Raw genomic sequence first — 25,817 nt, forward strand, 5'->3', positions numbered from 1 at the left:
GACCGACCTGACCTCACCACAGTAGGAAGCTGTCAATTAGCTCCTCATTAGCGTCTGACAAACATCAGCTTGACGTCAGCCCCCATATGACATCACCCCCGCCCCCTCTCAAGTCCTCAGTGAACTCACCCGTATGCTGCAGAACAGCTAGGCTTGTCATGAGCCTCACCAATCCTGAGGGAGATGGAGGAGGGAGGTAGCTTCAGGCAAAACATGGGGCTAAAAACATTTGTTCATGCAATATACATAGGGTTGGGAGTGTTGGGATATCACTATGTAATTGAGAAAGGTTTTGTTAGAATTCTGTTACTAGGTATGGATGTATGTGTACAACCCCTGTATTAGATAGCCAATCACTGTTCTGGTGAGGAAGCTGTCTGTTTCCGTGGTGATGGCTTTGAGTAGTAATTGGGGGCTAAAGGAAGGTCCATTCAGACTGCAGCACTAATGCTAACGACACGTTCATAAACGGGAACCATTGCTTTGTATTAATGGGAGTGCAATATGATACAGACAATTATGCTCCTACGAACTGAAGTAGACCATTGTTCTGCAGCACACTAAAGTGCCTCTCTCAAAAAATGTCATTGTGAAAACGTGTCACTGTCTATTGCATCTCAGAAATCAACTGAACGTAATCCATGTTTGCCATCTCCCTCCGCAGTTATGTTTCGGCTCTATGACACTGATGGAAATGGCTGTCTGGATAGTTCGGTAAACCATTTTCATTATTTACACATATTCTAGAAATATGCCTTTGAAATTAAATGAACACAGGAATTTCAGATACATTATAATTTTTTTTAGACATTGGAAAAATACTATAGTATTGTCCTCTTATCAGTTTAACATTTTCTGGCGCTTATGCCTTTGTATGTAATTATAGGGTTAATAAATAATAATAAAATAATGTATGCATTTGTAATGCACTTTTCATTAGAGAGGAATAATCTCAAAGAGCAAAGGGTACATTTAAAGGGTAATTTCAATATATAAATGAAATACTGCATATGAAAATGTAATAATAAAGATTGTCAAGCTCCTGCCAATTCCTCTCTGGTGGAAACAGCGTGTTATTTAGTACATTGAATATTCAATGAAAGGCGTGTCCACCACGCGTATACACATATAAAGGGGCAATACACATATTCCTAGACTGTGTTGAATTTGGACAGGTAACACGCCCAGATACACTATCTTTTAAAAGTTGTCAAGATGTTAATTAAGTGCACACTTTTTATCAGTACACTCTCACGGTAACAACTTAAGCATTGTGAAATGTCAGTTAGATCAGATAAGCCTTACATATCAAAATAGTACAAATGTTATCTTGATACATTTTTACAGTCATTGACCCCTGTACAAAAACAAACTTGTTTAATAATTAGCTGCTTGACATGGATTTTGGGCTTTTATCCGTCTTGCTTTGCTTCCACCTCATTGCTAATGTTGGCGAATTTGGAAGAGCCTGATAGACACCGTGGAAAAAGAAACAGGAACTCTCTACCATAAACACAAACAGAGCTATTTAATAGAACACTATGACGTTTATTGCAGCACGCAGGCATGTCAATCAACTTCAAGAGACATTGCAGCACTTCATATGTAGAAAGTCTGCATGTGACAACTCTCAACAGATGATAATTGCCCTCCCATTGGCCAACCAAATGTAATTAATACATCAAGCCTGTATGAGTTCTTAAGTTGCTTTTGTTGTAGATTGTATTTTTAGAGGGAAGATTTACCGACTGATCATTACATGCTGTTCATCAGTCTAAGACTAAATATGTTTGTAATCAACTGAATAATTGCTATATTGTACCATCGGTTTTGAGTTTTCATTTGTTATTTACCACAAGGAACTGGAGCACATCATCTCTCAAATGATGCATGTTGCTGAATACTTGGAATGGGACGTGACCGAACTAAAACCGGTAAAATGCAACATTTCGATTTAGTCATAACCATTTTATACTGTAGATCCACAGCTAAATTATGTACATCTAATGGTTTTGATTTCCTCTGTGTGTCCCAATAACCTGATAATGAGCTAAAGTTAACACTCTATGGCACCCTAGTTTATGAGTAACAAGAAAATACTGTAACTTTGCGCAGCTTGTAAGGCTGAGGCTGTTAAATATAATCTGTTTTGACATCCCACATACCTTCTCTGATTGGTTGTCGGTAGATTCTGCAGGAAATGATGCAGGAGATTGATTATGACAAGGACGGCACCGTGTCTCTGGAGGAATGGATCCAGGGGGGAAGCACCACCATTCCACTGCTTGTACTGCTGGGCTTGGAGACGGTGAGTAGTTTACAATGTTACCTGAACATCATCACCTTCATCACCATTGTTTTCACCAGATTTTCTCAACCAGAGCCTTAAAGATAGTCAATGTATGGCTCTTATGGGTCTAATTCTGGTCCTGTAGTTCACAGTGTCTGCAGGATTTTCTTCCAGCTCAGCTAAAGCCACAATAGACTGATTGTCATTATTAGATTAAACCAAGCCAAAAGGAGCTGTATTAGGCCAGCCTGGTTCTAGTTACCGGAACTGTGATGAACTGTGAGGACCATGTGGAAAGCATTGTTCAACCCAGCCAGTGTCGTTTGTCTCCATAATGTGAATCAGGTCAAATATCTGGACAACTCATGGTGTTTCAATCCTGGTCCTACAGGTTCAAAACCCTTCATTTATGTGTTTCTGTCAGCTAGTTCAGGACTCAATTATTTTCTGTCCTTAAAGGGAATCCTGTGTAGAATCCTGCCTCTAATGTTAACAAGACTGAATTTAAAGGGATAGTTCAACCTATATTTATATAATACATACATCATATGAGTTGTTCTCCATGTCCCATGGAGTCATTTTTCACCTTTGTCCCAGCCTGGAATTAGCATTAGTAGCATTGTCCTAATTCATAAACTGAATCTATGTGTCCTCAGCCACAAAAGATGTAAGCACAAACCTACCCAAAATATTTCAAACTAAGACTAGTGGTGTTGTTACCTCAAAGAACATGTCAATGTTGTATTCCTCTAATAAAAAAAATATTTTTTGCAATATAAATCTAATTTTATACTAAACTCATAATTCCTATGTTTACCAGTCAGTTTTGTCCACAAAATGGTATCAATCAGCATTTTTTTCTGATGGAAATGTCAGTGGAAATGTCAACATAACTTTGCTGTACTTTGTAAACAACCACTGAGCATTCGCTAGCTACCGATGACATCACTGACGAATAACAGAGCCTGTGTGTGGTGGCTACAGAAAAAGGTTGGCATAGTGGCCATTTGAAGTCACCAAATTCTGCCAGATGTTTGGTCAGTATACAGTCAAAACATTTACGACCGATTACTGAATTTAGTTTGAAGTGTTTATTCAAACACAAATGGTTTGTTGTTAAAAAAATTACTCCTTCAAGAACAACTCAGGGTTAGTGGACTTTCACCTAAATATGAATCTAGTTTTATCTATCCCTTTATACAACAACACAACATTTTTAATCCTTCTCTTCTCTTACCGAACAAGACTGGAATAGTATTAGCTAGTCCAAGGTTGGTTCCGGGTGGGGGACATAGTACTGTGATTTTCTAAGTAAAATAATTATCTTTCCTAATCACATGAACACGCATTATGTTTTTTTTAAACACAGCAAACCGAAAATGTATAGAACCCGACTAAATGCAATGGCAACAACACAGGTAAAAAAACGTAGCTATCTAGTTATGTGTTTATTTAGACAAATATATATTTTATGTAAATTGGGTTAAGTTATCCAGTTACTCAACTGAATGTAGCCTATAGCTTAGTAGTTCTTGGTGTTAAAGTTGGCTACTGTAACACGATTTCAAACATAACAATCTGTATAATAATGCACACATTTCTTGCCTGTCCAGAAAGAAAGCGTTAACTCAAGGTGCCAACTTCTCATTTTTCATTGGGTAACTATAACCAAGCTAACATTAGCTTAGCAGCACTGGGAGTTACCTATAGTTAGTTATCAGAGTTGGGGAGTAACGTAACTAATTACATAAAAACAGTAACTGTAATCCATTACGTTACCAACAAAACAAAACAAACAAAAGTATTGGATTACAGATACATTTGTAAAAATGTATGATTACTTTTGGATTGCTTCAGTTGAAAAATAATACTTGCGCGAAATAATTATGACACGTTGTATGTTTGAGTGTGTTATTTAATGTTATAAAAACATTGTTATTTCAAGATGTATTTGTCAAGTGCACCAAATAACTTTTATCGGAATTGTTAAATAGATTAGGCAACTATTTGTTAGATAGCTGTAACATGGTGCTACATTCAAGATAAAACATTATATGGAATTTACCACAACATTTGAGGAGAAAAAGGTGAGTTGGGAAGCACTCTGCCAAAGGATGATTATTTGAATTTGTGGAACCGCCAGGGCCCTCTACGCCATCAGAGAGGGCCTCAGGATAGATACAAATCTGTATATATTTTTGCATGTTATAATTTGCAATATTGTTTTAATTGATTTCATCTGTTTTTGACATAATTGTAGTGATATTCCTATTGAATATCTTCAGTTTGTTTTGGAAAAAGAAGGGTTAATATCCAAGACAAAAACATTTACAATCACTATTTTTATTTGCTAGTATCTAGGTAGAAATTATTTAGCTGTGCTCAACGCTAATTTGTTAGGCCCCTCAGAATATGATTAGAAGGCACCAGCCAATGTCACTGACATTTATTTTAATTAAAGGAGCATTTTGGAATGATTGTAGAATCAACCAATCACAATTGTCTTGTCATGAGTGGGACAATTGTATGACGACTCAAGGCCCTCTAGAGGGCCTAAGGATACGTCACTTATTCAGAGCCAATTGCGAGCCTTATCTTGTTTTCTCAAAAACTTGCTAGCTTACTAGCTAGCTTTTTGCAGTGAGTGTACGTAAGGATAGCGATGGGCTGGCTGTCAGCCCTGGCTTTGATCTCAATTGAAAATTAACTTCTTTTGGATTTAAAATCTAAAGACAAGCTATGAACCTGCCACTATCCATTTTTATAAAGAAATGCATTAGAATGGACTTAACATGGTAATCATAATGGTGAGTGTACTTTTTGTTTTCATCAACAGCTTGCTTTTTGTTGTCATTTTGGAAGTACATGACATTTTGTGTTGTGGTCAGTGTTGCCAGATGGCACAGTTTCTCACACCATTGGTCTATTTTTAACGAGAGTATTCAGGCAAAAATGGGCTTAGTCAGGTAGATTTACAGATAGGGTTGTATAGAAAAAATTGCATTTGGAAGAATTTTTTGTGGAGTCCTTAACAGTCTAAAACATCTGGCAACCCTGGTTGTGGTTATTTTGTTTTAACGTGGTTATGCTATCGATATTTGCAACCGTTCTGAAGCCTACGTTTTGCTGCTTCTTGCCGTTTTACTCATCTAAGAACTGCTTCTCCTACACAGGTCTGCAAAATAAATGTCTCAAGTCACGCTCTGTATACACAGGCATCAGAGTTCTCCATCTACGGTTAAGTCCGGAATATTTGGACACTGACACTATTATCATAATTTTGGCTCTGTACGCCACCACAATGGATTTAAAATGAAACAACCGAGATGCAATTGAAGTGCAGACTTTCAGCTTTAATTCAAGGGGTTGGACAAAAATATCATTTGAAACGTTTAAGAATTGCAACCATTTTCATACACAGTCCCCTTATATCAGGGGCTCAAATGTAATTGGACAAATTAACACAATCATAAATAATGTAAATTTTTAGTACTTTGTCGAGAATCCTTTGCAGGCAATGATTGCGTGACGTCTGGAATGCATGGACATCACCAAACGCTGGGTTTCCCCCTTTGTGATGCTTTGCCGGGCCTTTACCATTTTCTTTACCATGGAAAGGATCCTACAATCATCCACCACTTTTGTCTTCCATGGACATTTTCTCAGAATTTACCAAACTTTTGATTTGGCAACTCCTAATGTTCCTGCTATCTCTCTGATGGATTTTAAATGTTTTTGCAGCCTAAGGATGTCCTGTTTCCCTTGCATTGAGAGCTCCTTTGACCGCATGTTGTGGGTTCACAGCAACAGCTTCCAAATGTGAATGCCACACCTGGAATCAAATCCAGACCATTTACCTGCTTCATTGATGAAGAAATAACGAAGGCATAGCCCACACCTGTCCATGAAATCAGCTTTTGAGTCAATTGTCCAATTGCTTTTGGTGCCTTCAAAAAGAGGAGGCTACATGTTAAAAAGTTGTAATTCATAAACCCTTCCTCCAATTTGGATTTGAATAAAAGTTGAGAGACTGGACCTCAAGCCCATATTAATTATTTAACTGTAACTTGAATATATTTTGGTAAACAGCCAAAATAACACTTTAGTAACACGTGTGAGTCACCTCCGGGACGCGTGAGTCACCTCCGGGACTTTGTAGGGCCTAGTTCCAATGGTCACGGTTGACCACTGAATATCAGGTAGAATAATATATCGACTCAGAAGCATGTATATGTGATTTGTGAGGGGGGGCAGGATCATTTTACTCTGATTGAACATCCCATTCCACAAGCCCTACTAAATGGTTGAAAGAGGATGCATTTGGCCATCCACGACTGACTTAGAACAGAGCTGGTCTAACAAGTCAACAGCTTCTTCTGACATCACCGTTGATGTCCTACCTCTCTTTGTCCACTAGATGGAGTCATCTGCTCAGTTTTTGCCCTCTTATTTATCTTGAACGCATCATCACTTGCTGATGAGAAAGTCCTATACAGCGACATCAGACTGTGATTGAACTATGATTGGCATAATAGGCTACCTGATTAACTACACAGGATTAAACGGAAGAACGCAGCCAGTATGTTTGATGGCTTTAGAGAACAGGCAAAAGTAATCAAAAATGTTCACCTGAGTTTTTCTTTTACTAAACGCCTAATCATCAAGGGGTCAATTAAGCCACCGATCCATTAAACAATCGGATGAAAACTCTTGTGTTTAGAATGTGAAAGATGATGGGCATCACGTGTGGAGGCTGAAACACTTCAACAAGCCGGCCTATTGCAACCTGTGTCTGAACATGCTGATAGGCCTGGGCAAGCAGGGGCTGTGCTGCTCATGTGAGTACAGCAACATTAATAATATAGTCACATTAACATGATCGTGACAATATAAGCTCTTATGTCTTTTCTCATTCCTACCGTATATGTATATTATTTATTTCCTGCGTTTTTTTTTTTTTTTTTTTTACCACTGAAGAGCCTTGGCAGGCGTAACTAAAGTAAAGAGCATACACTAAATGTTATACATTACTACAGACGTAAAGGAGTAGGGCATTTAAGTATGTGAGCTGATCTGATTGCATTGGCATTACCCTTGCAAGACAAGAGTAGTAACATAGAACAAAAGAGAACAGGGCCACCTCCAGGACCTCCTGTTGAGGTGAACAGTAGGCTGGTGTGCCAGTTCATGATGGCATGTTTGTGACCCAAATTGCTGTGTAACTCAAATGTAATGTTTGGGATTTTCTGTCAAAATGTGTGTTCCTCCCCTCCCAGTCTGCAAGTACACGGTCCATGAGCGCTGCGTGGCTCGTGTTCCTCCTTCCTGCATCAAAACCTATGTCAAGACCAAGAAAAACACAGAGGTGCGTCCAATTGGAGTGTTCACCAATGGGCACGCTCGGATCAGCGATGCTCCACGGGGCTCATACAAAAGGGTCCTTCCTCACTAATGGAATTAAACAACTCATTCTGCTACTAAGCATCACTAATTACAAGATTAGCCTAGTTTAAATACATGCCCGATACACAAACAGTGTTGTTTAATGTAATTTTTCATTTGAAATGATTTTATCTGAATGGTTGTTCTTTCCTTTTTTCTTTTCCTCATTTGTTTTTGGTCTTTCTTTACTCCTTTGTTTCTCTCTGTTTGTGGCTCCACAGGTGATGCATCATTTCTGGGTGGAGGGAAACTGCCCAACCAAGTGTGACAAGTGTCACAAAACCATTAAGTGTTACCAGGGTCTGACTGGGCTTCACTGTGTGTGGTGCCAGATCACGGTAGGCCTCAGAGCACAATCAGACGCTTCCTCATTATTTTTCATTGTTTCTTGTGATTTCTTTTTTTGGCACGTTTTATCAGACTAATCTCCTTTTACCAATTTACACCAAGTAACACTTATTTCCAGTGCGCTACTAATAGAAAACAAACCACAGTGAAATGTGGCTTGATGTCAGTCTGTTTTCAAATAAAATCCAGTCTTAAAATGTAGTTTTTGTAAATCTCACAACCCCGCTCATGGTTTTAATTACAATCACATTAAACGTCCAGTTGATTTTTAGGTTTCCTAATACATATAGTATTTAATTGATCCTATTCCATTTGGTTTTTGTTGACTGTTTCCCATTCCAGCTTCATAATAAGTGTGCATCTCATGTGAAACCTGAGTGTGACTGTGGACCACTGAAGGACCATATCCTGCCCCCCAACACAATCTGTCCTGTTGTGCTGGTAAGTATATCACCACATTCTGCTTAAGCTAAAATCTACCACTTATAGAGAATTCAAATTAACAGTTGGTCTTTTTTGATAACACGTAATGGACTGTTAGCAAGATTACCATGTTTACTGCGTCTGTGCACTTTGACACTCAGGAAAGACAGTCTACGTTGAAAAAAGATTCAAAGTCCAACCAATCAGCAAGCAGAGGGAAGATGCAGAGAGCCAACTCTGTGACAGTGGACGGCCAAGGCCTGCAGGTGACCATCCAAACCCATGCATTATTCATCAGAAACAGCACCACGGCAACATTTAGTTAAGACACTCGTGTTCATTGAAGACTCTATTGGCACAGGATAACGTGAAATGGCAGCGGCGGTATTGCAATTTAGATTTTACTGGTGCACAACACAAAACCCAGCTCCTTTCAAATCCTCCCTAGCACCTCACAGACAGACAACCGTTGGCAACGGCAACCTGCGGCCGTGGCGACCACTTGTCTGCGCGCTACTGAGCGTGACTCCCAGAAATGTGATGAATCATCTTGCCACCACATCCATCTCTGCCCTCCCAGGCTAACCAGCGTAATAATCAGGATTATTATTTATAATTAGAGGAAGTAATGGATCACTCCCGACTGGACAGGGAGCTCATTAATCCACCGCTCGGCCTGCTGGGATAGCAGACAGGGAGAGTTAAGCGCTTCATCTGTGTCAGGGAGCTGCGCGGACACACTGTCACAGCCCACCCGCCACAGAGCAGCAGGAAGGCCGGCTCGTAGGCTGCACCTAGGATTAAGGCTTGTTTTGTTTCTGCCTTGCCTCAGCCCAGATGCCTCCAGCCTGGTAGAGGCCTAGTGTGCGCCTGTCCGCTGCTCCGTCGGAGACTGACGGATGGTACCTGTGACTCAAAACGCTTCTCCCAATTAGGAGGTAGCTGATGCTTGAATAAGGAGGGCACAGAGTCGTTCAATTGATTTCCTGGGATGACATCGCGTCTCACGTCGTCTGTTGTTCAGATTATCTACAATCTTATTTTTGATAACAGTAACAAGTGGGGCCATGGTGATGCGGCCAGAAATAATTTTTACCTAAAAAATAAAATGAATATTGTGTTTTTGTAATATGAACAGATTTTATGTTACAGGACATGCTCATTTTGGATCAATTCACTGATGAGTAAAATATTTCTTTTTCTTTTTTTGTATAGATCACAGCCATAGAGGGCACTCATCCTCTGCTAGTGTTTGTGAATCCAAAGAGTGGAGGGAAGCAGGGAGACAGGCAAGAGCTCTCTCTCCACTCTCTCACTGTACCTCAAAGACCAGAACATCCCCAGGCTGCACACATCGCCCTCAAGGCTTGTTTAGTCAAACAGGAGCCCCATAACATGTAACCACAGACTCACCTGGTTCAGCAGAGGATCTCAGATGGCCTCCACTGACTGTCACATCCCTAGTTGGCAGTGTATAGATTCAGGCCTCCTCCTTTCACCCAGATCCTAATTGGGTTATTACTGAACATATTCATTCCAGTCCTTATGGCTCCAGTCCTCATTTGTTTAAATGATGAGATCAAAATATGACTTGCGCTAGTTGATATAATGAAATTGAAATTAAAACGAATTAGTCTTTCTAATGACTTCTTCCTTAAAGGGACTTAAGCAATATAGCAGAGAGACTATGACTGGGCTTTGATGCTCACAATCATATTGTGGCAAAACCGCATTCAGACAGTGTGGAAGGATTCAGTTAATCACATTTTAATGTTTGGATTTCCATTTCAATCCAGCTGTTTAGTTGTATCCATAAGGGGGTAGGTGTATCCATAGGCTTTTGTGGGTCAACATATATTTTTGTTTATGTATACTGAATATACAGCTCTGGAAAAAATTCAGAGACCTCTGCACCTTTTTCTTTCCTTTCCAAAAAAATTGAAAAGGAAAGTTTTGAGTGAGGAACAAAAGCATTAAATTTGTAGTGTTCTCTTAATTTGAACCCTTCTGTTCCTCACTTAAAACCTTCCTTTTCAACTTTTTTGGAAAGGGAAGTAAAAGGTGCAGTGGTCTCTTAATAAAAATTTTCCGGAGATGTATATTGTCTTTTGCTGTCCTCTTCCTTTCTTCACTCCTCTCCTTTCCTCTTCTCCAGGATCTACAGAAAATTCCAGTATCTCCTGAACCCTCGGCAGGTATACAACCTTGCCAAAAATGGGCCCATGCCCGGGTAAGGTCACCTGACACCGACTCAGTAACATAATCTAAAGTGCAGTGAACACTCCGCAATCATGATTCGCCATTATCAGTGTTATCCACTAGTTACCTGTGGAATCAATGTGGTGGACCAGCCACTGTTTGCTGTGCTGTAATGTATTCTGCTGTTGCCTGGCCATAATATCCAACATATCATGCAAGGGAAGCCTCTCAATATAAGCCTCTCACTCAATCAGGGAGCACAGGCGCATAATTAAAAGGTGACATCAGATGTGGAACGGTAACGGAGACATCAACACTGCTCCAGTCTAGGGTTGTTCACGGCGTGGGAATAGCGATATAGTCTGAGTGACGTTCAGCCGGCCAAGAGGAATGGATGGCCTCCCTCCTTCTTGTGATGTGTGACCATGCATATGAACAAGCGCAGCGTCGCTGCTGTTAGATAGACATGCATGGACTATCCACATCTATGATTGGGGAGATGAGCGGATCAGATGCACAAGGTTGTTCCGTCAGAACACTCTGAAAGGCAGGAGCGCATCACTGCCGTGCTCGAATGTCGCCGGGCTTTCATTAGCTTTTTGGAAGGAGACTCTAAATGCTTAGTGGAGTAGAATAGTTTGAAATCAACTTTTGTGCTCTTAATTACGGTGGCCTTGAGGGGCCAAAGAATGTGTTAGCCCCTTTGGGCAACCATACATAATGGCTTTAGTCCATGGATCAGAAATTGACCTTGTCGGCCATCTTCTGCCTTCACAATTGATTCTGAGTATTTGGAGCTTTGTTAGCTGGAAAGCCCATGTTTATTGACATGTTTGTGAGAGACTTGTTGCTCTCTAAAGAAGCCCCTCTATATTTAGCTGCAAAATTCCAGATGACCTTGTCCGGCTGTAACCTTGTTAATATCTGGTGAAGTGTACGTAATGCAGTTTGCATTAACAAGGTGACTGGTCACTGTGGCCACTAGCAGGCCAAGGCAGCCGCATGCACTGCTGTCAATTAGCGCTAGCGCTAACGCAATTAGCCCAAATTAAGTGTTTGTTTCTTGGTATTTAAATATCCCCAAAGTTGCCTTTCATGTTCGCAGCCGTCTGTTTTTTGGCTTAATACGGTTTGCAGTCCCAGTTGGAAAGTAATTGAGCGAATCATTTATCCGCCATATGAGCCTCGGAGGCTCTTTCATTCAGTTAGGGCTTTGTTATTGTGAAGGAACGGAAGAAGTTGGACTGAACATTGGCCGTCTTGATCTGATTATCTCCTGACCAGGCTACTGTAGCTAGCTGAATGAATAATTGTCAATGTGATATGTGTTATTCTGTGAGATTCTAGTGGCCTTGGGAGAGTCGATCCAGTATAGCAGAGTTAGAATGGAGAAGTGATATGTACTAGGGATATGGAGAACACTCACCTTTCAGGAGGTTCCTATACTATTGGATGAAATAGTTACATTTTTCAAGACAGAATATCTAAAGTAATTTTTTAAGAAATGTAAGTAGCCTAGATCAGCAAAACCATAATTATTTTAAGCTGGACTAATATGATTAATATTGTGTAAATTGTCCCTGTTTGATAAAAGCCTGGTTGCATGTTTTCTGACAGTTCCTTTTGTCAATGCAACAGCAAAGATATTGTGATCAAAATAGCTTCTCCACTTTCAAGACTGTATTTTCGTTAATGGTGAACAATTTATTTATTTTTCATGTCGTGTTAACTTCTGTTTTTGAACATTTGGTGTATTCCAGGTTAAATTTCTTCCGGGATGTTCCAGATTTCAGAGTATTGGCTTGTGGTGGTGATGGAACAGTTGGATGGATTCTGGACTTCATAGGTGAGGGTTTAATTCTAGGGTTAAACGGGCTTACATTCTGATGTATACTATTGGCAGTAATAGCGTGATGAAGAAGAAGTAGAACTTGGTAGAAGAAGTAGAATTTAGTCAATCTTGTCAAAATTGCATTCACATTTAAATATATATTCCTTAACATTTGATTGTGTTCTCTTCAAAAATGGCACATTTGTCCCAAACAGTGAAGTTTTTGTGCATTTTACAATATTGAATTTGCTTTTCATTACTTTTGTGAAATGCTTTGATGTTGTTATTTTGAAAGAAATGGTCAAATATATTTTATGATTTGTATAAAAACTTTCATTATGTCAAAGCCTGCGTATACAACAGAGGTAAAATAGGATGATTATGTGAGTTCAAAATCGACATATTAGTTGTCATTAGAGGAATAACCGCCCAGAGTCTATTTTGTCTTGAAGACTTGCTTGTTCTGCCTTTCAAAAATTGCCTCAATTTTGTATCAATCAAATACAGAACAAATGCTTCCCCTGAAATAGCCTGTGAGACTGGACATTTACTTCAGTAGTTTTACAGTTGAAATCTGAGTGATGGTCAAGTCAAATGACCAATATGCTCTGACAATACAGTACCAGACCTCAGACACCCAGACAAATTAAAGTTGAATTAAAAAAGACATGACTGTAAGTAAAGGTGGATCGGTGTTCAGTGTTGTGATGTGAGTTATGTTGTTTCGTTTTTGTGCCTCTTGTCTAGATAAGGCCAACCTGGCCAGGAACCCCCCTGTGTGTGTACTTCCTCTTGGAACAGGGAATGACCTGGCACGGTGTCTGCGTTGGGGAGGAGGTCTGTTTCATGGCCCACACAGTGCACAAAATGTCTGATTAAAAATGCTATTCCTCTTAAATGAAAGGAAGATTTAATTAAAGCCTGTTTTATTTAAGTTATCATGGACTTACCTGTGATAGTTGATTTCACAATGTACCATGTGTATATCGATAAATACACCATTCAGCCATAACATTATGACCACCTGCCTAATATTGTGTAGGTCCCCCTTTTGCTGCCGAAACAGCCCTGACCCGTTGAGGCATGGACTCCACTAGACCTCTGAAGGTGTGCTGTGGTTTCTGGCACCAAGACGTTAGCAGCAGATCCTTTAAGTCCTGTAAGTTGTGAGGTGGGCCCTCCATGGATTGGACCTGTTTGTCCAGCACATCCCACAGATGCTCGATTGGATTGAGATCTGGGGAATTTGGAGGCCAAGTCAACACCTTGAACATGTTGTTGTGTTCCTCAAACCATTCCTGAAGAATTTTTGCTTTGCGGCAGGACGCATTATTTTGCTGAAAGAGGCCAGTGCCATCAGGGAATACCGTTGCCATTAAAGGGTACACATGGTCTGCAACAATGCTCAGGTAGGTGGTACGTGTCAAAGTACAGTAACATCCACATGAATGGCAGGACCCAAGGTATCCCAACAGAACATTGCCCAAAGCATCACAAAGCCACCACTTGCCTTCTTCCCATTTTGTGCATCCTGGTGCCATGTGTTCTCCAGGTAAGCAAAGCACACACACCTGGCCATTCACGTGATGTAAAAGAAAACCAGACAAGGCCACCTCTTCCATTGCCCCGTTATTCAGTTCTGATGCTCACGGGCCCACAGTAGGCGCTTTTGGCAGTGGACATGGGTCAGCATTGGCACCCCGACTGGTCTGCGTCTACGCAGGCCAATACACAACAAACTGCGATGCACTGTGTGTTCTGACACCTTTCTGTCAGTATCAGCATTAACTTTTTCAGCAGTTAGAGCTACAGTAGCTCATCTGTTGGATCAGACCACATGGGCCAGCCTTCACTCCCTGTGTGCATCAGTAAGACTTGGTCGCCATGAATCTGTCACCAGTTCACCGCTTTTCCTTCCTTGGACCACTTTTGATAGGTACTGACCACTGCAGACTAGGAACACCCCACAAGGCTTTCAGCTCTGACCCAGTCGTCTAGCCATCACAATTTGTCCTTTGCCAAAGTCGCTCAAATCCTTACGCTTGCCCATTTTTCCTGCCTGTAACACATCTACTTTGAGGACAGAATGTTCATTTGCTGCCTATATCCCACCCCCTGACAGGTGCTCTGATAACAAGATTATCAATGTTATTCACTTCACCTGTAAGTGGTCATAATGTTATGGCTGATCGGTATATTGCGAGTGTATTATTTCAATCAAAATGTTCTATATCTGAGAATGTATTTTTAATGGTAAAATAATGCTCGCCTACTGAATAATAATATGTATGGTCTATAAAATTATGTTTTGCCTTATCTGCTCTTGGATATTATCCGTATTCTAACATGAGCTTCTTTGTCTGGTTTGTATATCAGGTTATGAGGGAGAGAACATTCTGAAGATCCTGAGGGACATTGAGAACAGCTCAGAGGTGATGTTGGACCGCTGGAAGATCAACGTCACGCCCAACGATAAGGAGGAGAGGGGAGACCCTGTACCTTACAGCATAATCAACAACTACTTCTCCATTGGGGTGGTGAGTTACACTTCAATGTACCATTTAAAGCATATGTCACCTCAGCACAGCTGGTTTAGATATTTGTTTGTGTGTTAGTCATTTTTGGCAGTGGAATAGTGTGGGCTGAAGTCACACACTGTCCATAGACTGCTTTCAAGGTGAGAAAACAAATATCTAAATATCTAAAATTGCTGAACTGTCCCTTTTAGCAAATATAGTGGGTCAACAAACTGTGCTGAGTCAAAGGTACAGTGGGGAGAACAAGTATTTGATACACTGCTGATTTTGCAGGTTTTCCCACTTACAAAGCATGTAGAAGTCTGTAATTTTTATCATAGGTACTCTTTAACTGTGAGAGACGGAATCTAAAACAAAAAAAAGTAATTAATTAGCATTTTATTGCATGACATAAGTATTTGATACATCAGAAAAGCAGATCTTAATATTTGGTACAGAAACCTTTGTTTGTAATTACAGAGATCATATGTTTCCTGTAGTTCTTGACCAGGTTTGCACACACTGCAGCAGGAATTTTGGCCCACTCCTCCATACAGACCTTCTCCAGATCCTTCAGGTTTCAGGGCTGTCACTGGACAATACAGATTTCAGCTCCCTCCAAAGATTTTCTATTGGGTTCATGTCTGGAGACTGGCTAGGCCACTCCAGGACCTTGAGATGCTTCTTACGGAGCCACTCCTTAGTTGCCCTGGCTGTGTGTTTCGGGTCGTTGTCATGCTGGAAGACCCAGCCACGACCCATCTTCAATGCTCTTACTGAGGGAAGGAGGTTGTTGGCCAAGATCTCGCGATACATGGCCCCATCCATCCATCCTCCCCTCAATACGGTGCAGTCGTCCTGTCCCGTTTGCAGAAAACCATCCCCAAAGAATGATGTTTCCACCTCCATGCTTCACGGTTGGGATGGTGTTCTTGGGGTTGTACTCATCCTTCTTCTTCCTCCAAACATGGCGAGAGGAGTTTAGACCAAAAAGCTCTATTTTTGTCTCATCAGACCACATGAACTTCTCCCATTCCTCCTCTGGATCATCCAGATGGTCATTGACAAACTTCAGATGGGCCTGGACATGCGCTGGCTTGAGCAGGGGGACCTTGCGTGCGCTGCAGGATTTTAATCCATGATGGCGTAGTGTGTTACTAATGGTTTTCTTTGAGACTGTGGTCCCAGCTCTCTTCAGGTCATTGACCAGGTCCTGCCATGTAGTTCTGGGCTGATCCCTCACCTTCCTCACGATCATTGATGCCCCACGACGTGAGATCTTGCATCGAGCCCCAGACCAAGGGAGATTGACCGTCATCCTGAACTTCTTCCAACCTCTGTGGAGAGGTTGGAGTCTGTTTGATTGAGTGTGTGGAGAAGTGTCTTTTATACAGGTAACAAGTTCAAACAGGTGCAGTTAATACAGGTAATGAGTGGAGAACAGGAGAGCTTCTTAAATAAAAACTAACAGGTCTGTGAGAGACGGAATTCATACTGGTTGGTAGGTGATCAAATACTTATGTCATGCAATAAAATGCAAATTAATTATTTAAAAATCATACAATTAGATTTTTGTTTTAGATTCCGTCTCTCACAGTTAAAGAATACCTATGATAAAAATGACAGACCTCTACATGCTTTGTAAGTAGGACAACCTGCAGAATGTATCAAATACTTGTTCTCCCCACTGTAGAGGGCCATGTTTGACCCGTGGCTCAAACATAAAACCACAAGCCTGAAAACAGAATTATTGTGGACCACCCATACCTGTCTAATATCTTATATTAAGATGTGTGTATGTGTGTAGTATAAGGCCTTCATTTGAATAATGCTGTATACTGAATTTAAAGCAGCAACGTAATCATATCTTCCAAGTAATCTTACTTGTTTTGATGAAATGCTGGTTAATTCTTTATTGAGATGTGCTTAAGCTTCACCCACCTCTGACTGAAGAATACATCATATTGTGTTCGTCTGCGTGGCGTTACACGCCTTTAAAGTCATCAACAACGGAGTCCGTCGCCTCTCACTCCGTCTGAAACATAATGACGTTGATTACACGTGGCTCGTGTGGGCCATTACGGAGAAATGTCAGGGGAAATATGGTAATTGACATTTGCTGGTTGGGAAACGGTGGCATCTTGGTGTTGTGACATTCGAACATAACGGGGGAATAAGTGATGCATGCCCTAACAAATGTTAGTGAAATAAAGGCCCTGCCCTTGTCCCATAATAACGAAGCCAGGTTCACTTAGGAGTCAAAAGGGTTGGAAGAAATGCTAGAAATAAATAGACTGCATCTTATAATTCCTCAGTAATTGTCAATGTTTTTGGAATGTATGTACAAATGATGTAAATGTCCTTCAGCCGAACAGGGGTAAGAGCCTTAGTAGATTTATTACTTTAATAACTGCCCGTAGATGTCATTGTTACAACATTATATTCATGGCCTTCTAACAGTGGGATTAGTATCCAATGAACAAACGTGTTGACAAATGAAGTTGTTTTCCGAGGATTAGGAAGATTCTGTGCCCTCGGTGGAATTGAGTGTGATATGATATTTTGTTTCACATTTCACATCAAATTTTGCTTTCCGTTGAAAAAAACAAAACACTGGATACAATAAAGATTACAAAACAAGTCAAGCTCATAATTACCTCAGAGATTATGCAGATGAAGATAGATTGTTTCTGTAATGACATAGTCAAACTTAGGATCAGTGGGCTAATAGCCAAAAGGTTTCAGCATGCTGAACTAAAAAAAAGTGTATTCATAAGCATTTTTGTACTGAGTGTACACATTTTTTTTTTATTATGAAAAAAGAAATAAAACACACCTTTTTATCAAGTCTTGAATTGTGGCTGCCGGTACCCAACGGTACTCCAGACTCAGGTAACTAAATGCAGAGCTGACAGTATACTGTATTACAAAACTTATTTTAAACAAAAATTCCTTTTGAACTTAGCAAAGAGCCCTGATCACATCTGACTTCATTTTAGTTTTCGCATGATTTCAAGCACAACTCCAACCCGTCAGAACTTCCCCAGTGGGCCATCATCAGAAGACACTGTCAACTATTTTAGCAAACCTCCTGTTCTTATCTTTCCAATCTAGCCATCCCATCCAGTTGAATGGAATTAATGGAGCCATCCCTTCATGAGGACGTTGATGTGACGTGAAGTGTAATGATCTCAATCAGGACGTGTGCTGAGGGACAGACCTAATCACAGGGGAGGTCCTAAGATAATGCAGTCAGTACGCCTAATGACCCGGACTCTCATGTCAAAGTCATTACTCTCCCTGTGAAGGAGAATCATCAGCTGCCTGAGCGCCACTCATAATTGGACTAAACTTTGAGCTATGAGGGCACATTACATTACACATGTCCTGTATTAATTTGGGTGCCAGGGTTTTACAATAGTAATTATTCGATGGGCGCTCCGAGATGAGTGAGAGGGGGCATGAGACTCCATTGTACCACTGCTTTTTGGGGGTGGAGGTTGAAGACATCTGCGACATCGTCCGTTCAGACATTCCACCACTAATGTCCTCTTCATGTGCTTTGAACTTGCTTTACATTATAGTGGCCCTAATGGAAGAAGTAGCAGTAGTATGTTGCACAATCTTTACATCACACTTACAGCTGCAATCCACAAGTTACGTTTAGAGACCGAAACATACAGGGATATTTATTTCCTTCTATAGTTTTGAGGTTGCTTGAAGTGGATGCTGGCTGTAAACGGGCAGTATGTGTTCAGGTGTACTGATTTCAAACCAAAGGGGAGCCCTCTTTTCTTCTGCTCTCTTGTTTTCAGTTATTGTCCTGTTTGTAAGAAAATCAAGTTACAATCTTTCAGATATATCCATCATCTTACCTTTTCTGGCTTGCGTTGAAGGGAGTTGGAGTCTGCAGGGATCTTGGAGATTCTTTTAGTCTTTATCTAAAGGTGTCTTGAAAAGACATCAAGAAAAAAAGCATTGATTTTTTTGGCTTCTCTTACGTTTTGTACAAAGCTAGCAGGGGGTCCTCCCTGTGGCTGGCGTTTCAATAGTGCCACTCATGAAGGAGTGGGTCAAAACAGATTGCTCAAGTGGGGGGATGGAAACAAATCCAAAAAGTTGCCTCAAGTTTCCCCCCTTTTTGTGAGCAAAGACTTAATTCGTTAGTTGTTCTTTTTATTTGGCATTCATCATGACTAACAAATTCAATTGAGGTTTCAACATTCCCAGGTGTAGTCTATATTTTTTTCAGCATTTCACAGAATACACAAAATATAAATGCTGACATAGATTTTTGCCATAGCAGACACTCTTATCCAGAGTAACATCCGATAATTGTCACAGTATTGTTGAGTACTTCTTGCTGATTGGCTGAAAGTTAATTGTAGAATGCATATTAATTATTGGGACAGTTGGATGTTTTCAGGACAGATATATGGGACACCTAATCACGATATAAAAATGCAGAAGTTACTTTTAACAATCACATATAAAGAAACCTGTCTATTCATTAATTCATTTACTTTTTGTTGTTGTTATGTTTTATGTTTTGGTGCCTACTGTCACGATCAGCTTTACTGTTCGAGGCATCCAAAACATGAAAAAAACGTATGTTACCATTCAAAAGGTTGGGGTAATTTAGAAATGTTCTTGTTTTCCATGAAAACATACATGAAATGAGTTTGAATAGGAAATATAGCAAAATGAAATAACAATTGTGTCCTTCAAACTTTGCTTTTGTTGAAGAATCCTCCATCTGCAGCAATTACGGCCTTGCAGACCATTGGCCATTCTAGTTGTCAATTTGTTGTGGTAATCTGAAGGGATTTCACCCTGTGCATCCTGAAGCACCTCCCACAAGTTGGATTGGCTTGATGGGCACGTATTACGTATCATACAGTCAAGCTGCTTCCACAGCAAATCTCCCACTTTACCACCACCAAAGCACCCCCAGACCATTGCATTGCCTCCAACATGTAGATGACATGGTGGTGTCAAGCACTCCTCCAGCATCTTTTCATTTGGACTGCGTCACACGAATGTTCTTCTATGTGATCTGAACACCTCAAATTTAGATTTGTCTGTCCACTTTTTTCCAATCTTCCTTTGTTCAGTGTCTGTGTTCTTCTGGCCATCTTTATCTTTTCAATTTATTGGCCAGTCTGAGATTTGGCTTTTTCTTTGCAACTCTGCCTTGAAGGCCAGCATCCTGGAGTTGCCTTTTCAGTGTTGACATTCAGAATGGTGTTTTGTGAGTAGTATTTAATGAAACTGCCAGTTGTGGACATGTAAGTTGTCCGTTTCTCAATCTAGATGCTCTAATGTATTTGTCCTCTTGCTCTCTTGTCCACCAGGACCTCCCACTCTTTATATTCTAATTAGAGCCAGTTGTACACAGCATTGTACGAGATCTATAGTTTCTTTGCAATTTGATTCTATGTAATGGACATAAAAAATGTGCTTTTCTTTCAACAAGGACATGTCTAAGCGACCCCAAACTTATAACAGTAGTGTATGTGCAAAGTCAGTGCTTATAAGCGAAGACAAGTGTATTTTTCAGGGGGAGAACCAACATACACACATTTTTTTACTTTCACTCTCTTCATTAATCTAGTAGCTGTCAATCTCACAGTTTGTCACATCCATCACACATGCATGCATGCAAACACACACACACACGTGTACATACACTCTTGTGTAGACACATGTACAGATACAAACAACTGACACTACCATCAGTCTACCAATGTGGTGCACCTCAAGCCACAGGTCAGAGAGGGCGAGAGAGATAGAGGGAGTGACAGAAAGTGGGAGAGAAAGAGAAAAAGAGAACGGATGGAAGGGAAGAGAAAGGTGAACAGAGAGCAGAGAGAGGAGAGAAAGGGGGGGGGTAGAAAGGGGGGAGAAAGAGAGAAAAAGGAGAGAAAACAAGTTGGTTGCCAAGGGAGCCGGCAGCATCCTGTACGTTGGGAGCTGTGATTACTCGCGATGTGTGTTTAATTAATTAGCCTGTGTGGAAAGACGGCGTGCTGTTCGTCAGGCTCTCTGTCAATACCCCCATCCCTGGATCAAACGTCAGCCACCGCCCGGCTTCCAGTTGGCCAGGAATTCAAAAACACCCTGGATCTGTTTAGGCATATCAATATGCATCGGGCATATGTGTCGTGGTGTGGGTGCAATTGAAATGTTTGTGAAGTTGGCTGAGATTCGGATGAGACGAGGGGAAGAAGTTGACTTTAATTGGTGTTACAAAGTCATCGTCTTGATTGTGGCATAAACATTGTGCCCGTATTTTGCCGCATCTTTGTTTCACACAACCCTGTTTCTGATTAAATGAAATGATATACCATGTCAGGGTATACTCATACCCCCTTTAATCCAGCTTTCAAAATGAAAACCTCAATACAACGTTAATAGGATGTGCTCCTAATGTATTACAGCCACTTAACATTGGTTGGTTCCTGTCACTGTGTCCTGTTCCAGGATGCTTCCATAGCACATCGGTTCCACGTGATGAGGGAGAGACACCCTGAGCGTTTCAACAGCAGGTACGTGTTGTTGTGTTTTTACCACTTTAACTCCAGCCTCCCTGTTGACTCTCAGGTGTGCCTGTGACCCAGCTAACTCTAACGGGTACTACATAGTTAAAACTGATGCCATGTGATGCTATGCCTCCGTCTTTATGTCTTTTATGTTGTCACATACGTTTCGAGATTCATTTTATTTACGTATAAAATCTCATAAAAAAATGCACATAATTACAAAGCAAAAAATGCAGCTCTATATTTTGGTCCATCAAAACCATGCCTAGAAACCCTCGGACTGAAATGTGATTTTTCTTTTTCGTAACCACTTCATAAATGGACGTACTTACCCTCTGTGATTACCTTAAAGGGTTGTGTTCACCTTTGGAGATTAACAAATGTGGCATCTACTGTATGTTCCCATCAATATTTAATGTAACAATGCATCTTTACTAGAAGTACAGAATAATTGCATGGGTAATTGAATTTGCTTGGGTAGTTTGACATCATGTATTTATCGGAGGGATGACAGAGTCTGGTAATAATTCCATTTGTACTCATTATTATATTTTACCCTGACTTTAGTTCAACATTTAGCCAACTAGTATCCAATGTTTCATGATCCTGGAGCTCTGCCAGTGTAGGTGCTGTGCCAATTGAAGTATTAATATAGAGTTATTTTATTTTCTGTGCATCCTGTTGTAATGCCATAGTGTGTAATTGTGGGAACACCTTAATGCTGTGAATAAAGATGAAATGACCTTTTAGGATACATGTTTTAACTGGGTTAATTTTGAACTGTTAGCTAATATCAATCAAAAGGGTTACATGTCTGTACAGCTCCACGTTTTAAAACAAAGGACAAAAAAGATGTATACAAAGACATCAAAGATATTGTTTTATACAATATTAAGCCCTGGTGAAAAATGATTGAGATATTTTAAGAAAATTATACCATCTGTTATTTGAATTCAATGAATAATTTACAAGAGGGAATGGGTTTAGGATCTCTCTATTACACAATATCCTTGCCAATTGAATAATGCATGATTATAGTATTTCAAGGTAGCATAGATTTTGTTGGATTTGTCCAAAGGGCTCATGTCCATTGTAAGTACAATGCAACTTATCATGGAGCCTTCTCCTTCCCAATGGGAGGGAATATGAAGTGTTCAGCAGCAGGTGGAAGTCAGAGAACCGTGTCCGTGCAGAACATTAAGGCCTGTGAAGCCACAGCCTGACACAGGAAGGATTACAGCCAGCCAACTCAGCCTGACACAGGAAGGTTTACAGCCAGCAAACTCAGCCTGACACAAGAAGGTTTACAGCCAGCAAACTCAGCCTGACACAGGAAAGTTTACAGCCAGCCAACTCAGCCTGACACAAGAAGGTTTACAGCCAGCCAACTCAGCCTGACACAGGAAGGTTTACAGCCAGCCAACTCAGCCTGACACAGGAAGGTTTACAGCCAGCCAACTCAGCCTGACACATGAAGGTTTACAGCCAGCCAACTCAGCCTGACACAGGAAGGTTTACAGCCAGCCAACTCAGCCTGACACATGAAGGTTTACAGCCAGCCAACTCAGCCTGACACAGGAAGGTTTACAGCCAGCCAACTCAGCCTGACACAGGAAGGTTTACAGCCAGCCAACTCAGCCTGACACAGGAAGGTTTACAGCCAGCCAACTCAGCCTGACACATGAAGGTTTACAGCCAGCCAACTCAGCCTGACACATGAAGGTTTACAGCCAGCCAACACCTGAAACACATTCCCATGAACCACCAAACCCTAGTTTTACCGTTGCCACCATTTAATTGTGTGTGAATTACACCCATTCACCAGCCATCGTGTCTGGTACATTGCAATGAATAAAAGACGCGTCCGACCAGTACCTTCTTCCCTTCATGCCCGATTGAGAAACTCCACCAGACAACCCCACTGAAACCTGTATCAAACCCTTCCCCGTGTATATTTTCTTCTTTTCAGCATCTCTGTTAAGAAGATATCAATATCATTTGTCATCGATTTGACCTTTAAGAAGACATGCATATTTTATCAGGTTTAATTAGCAACAATATAATGGCATATTATTTTTGTAATTATGAAATGAGGGGATTTGGTTGATGAATGCTGGGGCCGAGTCGGGAGGAGGAGAACCTTTCTGGATTTGCACCTCTGGGTGATTATGAGGGAGAAGGTGTAAAGATTTGACACGTCGGAAGATTCATTTACTGACTGCAACCTGACCAGGAGGTGATAATGAGGTTGAGGATTAAAAGTAGACAATCAGTCGCCACCCACCACCTCCCTCTGCCTGAAGTATACTGTTCCACTTTCTCTCTCTCTCCTTACTGATCCCCCACATAATGACACACTAATCTCTGCCTCAGAGAGAGAGACAAAAAGAGGGACACAGGAAAAGTAGAGAGACAGAAGGAGAAAGTAAAAGGGAGAGCGAGTGAGAGAGAAAGAGAATCATGGCCGAGGGAAGACGTTTTGATCAGGGGGCGCTGATAATAGTCGATCGCGTGGCGGAATTTAACGGATATCGAACGCAATGGTTGACGCTTGTCCATCGGCCATATCGACGTGTGCCAACCTCCAGCACAGACAGGCCACGCGTGTCCATTGGCCGAAATGACGCACATCTCACTGACTGAATCTCCCCAGGGGGTACTAAGGCCATGTCGGAGTGGGGGGTCTGCTGGACCAACTCAGCCTGACACAGGATAGTGTTTTAATTGCAGTGAGGGCCTACATAATCATATGTAGGCTCTCACTCGCCTGCGCCTATGGAGAAAATCAGACTGAAGATGCAAGGAGTGTCCTTGAAACTAGGTTTCAAAAAGGTTAAAACACTATTAGCCTTACAAATAGCACAAATGAAACAAAGTTGTCAGAAATAGTTCACTGGGCATCAGTACAGGTCTGTGTTCTAAGCCTAAGTTGTATTTTAATATGTGACAGCCTACTAGTCTTACTTGAGGTGTCTTAAACACTGGTTCCTACAAGCACACTCCCTCGTGTAGCCTGTGGCTGTGCTGTTTAACCACTCCTTAGTTAACCTTTCCTGGAGGCTCAGGGAAGCCCAGGCATGGAGTGCTCTTTAGCATAATGAGTGTGTTCATCAAAGCTTGCCGTGCGCCCAGTGGATCCCCTCACACACTGTCACACATTCTCCCGAACCGCTTCCTTACTGGGCCCCTGTGGACCTGGGCAGGGGCCGCCCTCGGACCTCATTTGAGAAAGAAGCGGTTTGTCTGACCAGGATGTCATCTATAATTAATGACCACTTGTGAGTGTAATTTGGAGAGCTCTCACCTGTGGCCCTGTCCCCAGCTCAGCAGGACAGATAGGCAGGCACACACATGCACATTGGCAGGCGAGTGAGAGCCTACATATGATACACACAGATATAAATAAACACACACGTTTGCTATTGCTTGGGCACACAAAACACACACACAGAAACATATATTCTATATGAACACACCTTTGACTCTTGTTGAGAGATATCCAGAATTAAAGCATCAGTCTTTCTGAGTCAGTCCCATCAACCAGAGTTTCCCAAACCTGTCCCTTAAAACCAAAAAATACAATATCTGATTCACTAAGGCAAAGGTATTCATTCATTGACTAATTGAATCAGATATGCCAGTTAAAAATATATGAAAAAGTCCAAAGGAGCGCAAGAAAAGATTTGGACAACTCTGCCACAAGCAAATACTGGTTGACAATCAACTGCTTGGTGAAGTTAGAGTTTGAATTGTTAGGTTTGCAATCAGTGTAGTTTTAGGCTTGGGTTTAGAATCATGGCTAGGGTGTAGTGTTAGGCTTGGGTTTAGAATCATGGCTAGGGTGTAGTGTTAGGCTTGGGTTTAGAATAATGGCTAGGGTGTAGTGTTAGGCTTGGGTTTAGAATCATGGCTAGGGTGTAGTGTTAGGCTTGGGTTTAGAATCATGGCTAGGGTGTAGTGTTAGGCTTGGGTTTAGAATCATGGCTAGGGTGTAATGTTAGGCTTGGGTTTAGAATCATGGCTCAGGTGTAGTGTTAGGCTTGGGTTTAGAATCATGGCTAGGGTGTAATGTTAGGCTTGGGTTTAGAATCATGGCTAGGGTAAACGTCAATGATCAGGGTTGAAGTTAGTTTAGGGTTAGTAGACATTTTAGTCCGTAGAGCATCTAATCAATAAACTGTTGGCACACTCCAAATATAGTGGTTTCCAGTTCAACGTGGTCGTGA

At 41.1% G+C, this 25,817-nt stretch overlaps 1 protein-coding gene across 4 annotated transcripts in view; it reads left to right on the forward strand.

Annotated features, from left to right (window-relative positions):
• dgkb (diacylglycerol kinase, beta) overlaps positions 1–25,817 on the forward strand; it is a 50,927-nt gene that overhangs the window by 11,806 nt on the left and 13,304 nt on the right. For all 4 annotated transcript variants that reach the window (XM_010889903.5, XM_010889904.5, XM_034289155.1 and 1 more), the window contains 14 exons: positions 665–714; positions 1,860–1,934; positions 2,189–2,308; positions 7,011–7,128; positions 7,567–7,655; positions 7,954–8,070; positions 8,423–8,521; positions 8,665–8,769; positions 9,719–9,792; positions 10,659–10,733; positions 12,463–12,548; positions 13,281–13,370; positions 14,910–15,070; positions 21,533–21,597. In XM_010889903.5, the coding sequence (XP_010888205.2) occupies positions 665–714; positions 1,860–1,934; positions 2,189–2,308; positions 7,011–7,128; positions 7,567–7,655; positions 7,954–8,070; positions 8,423–8,521; positions 8,665–8,769; positions 9,719–9,792; positions 10,659–10,733; positions 12,463–12,548; positions 13,281–13,370; positions 14,910–15,070; positions 21,533–21,597 (1,324 nt within the window). The remainder of the gene's footprint in view (positions 1–664; positions 715–1,859; positions 1,935–2,188; positions 2,309–7,010; positions 7,129–7,566; positions 7,656–7,953; positions 8,071–8,422; positions 8,522–8,664; positions 8,770–9,718; positions 9,793–10,658; positions 10,734–12,462; positions 12,549–13,280; positions 13,371–14,909; positions 15,071–21,532; positions 21,598–25,817) is intronic.

Source organism: Esox lucius, chromosome 20 (assembly GCF_011004845.1).
Source record: "Esox lucius isolate fEsoLuc1 chromosome 20, fEsoLuc1.pri, whole genome shotgun sequence".
Lineage (NCBI taxonomy): Eukaryota > Metazoa > Chordata > Actinopteri > Esociformes > Esocidae > Esox > Esox lucius.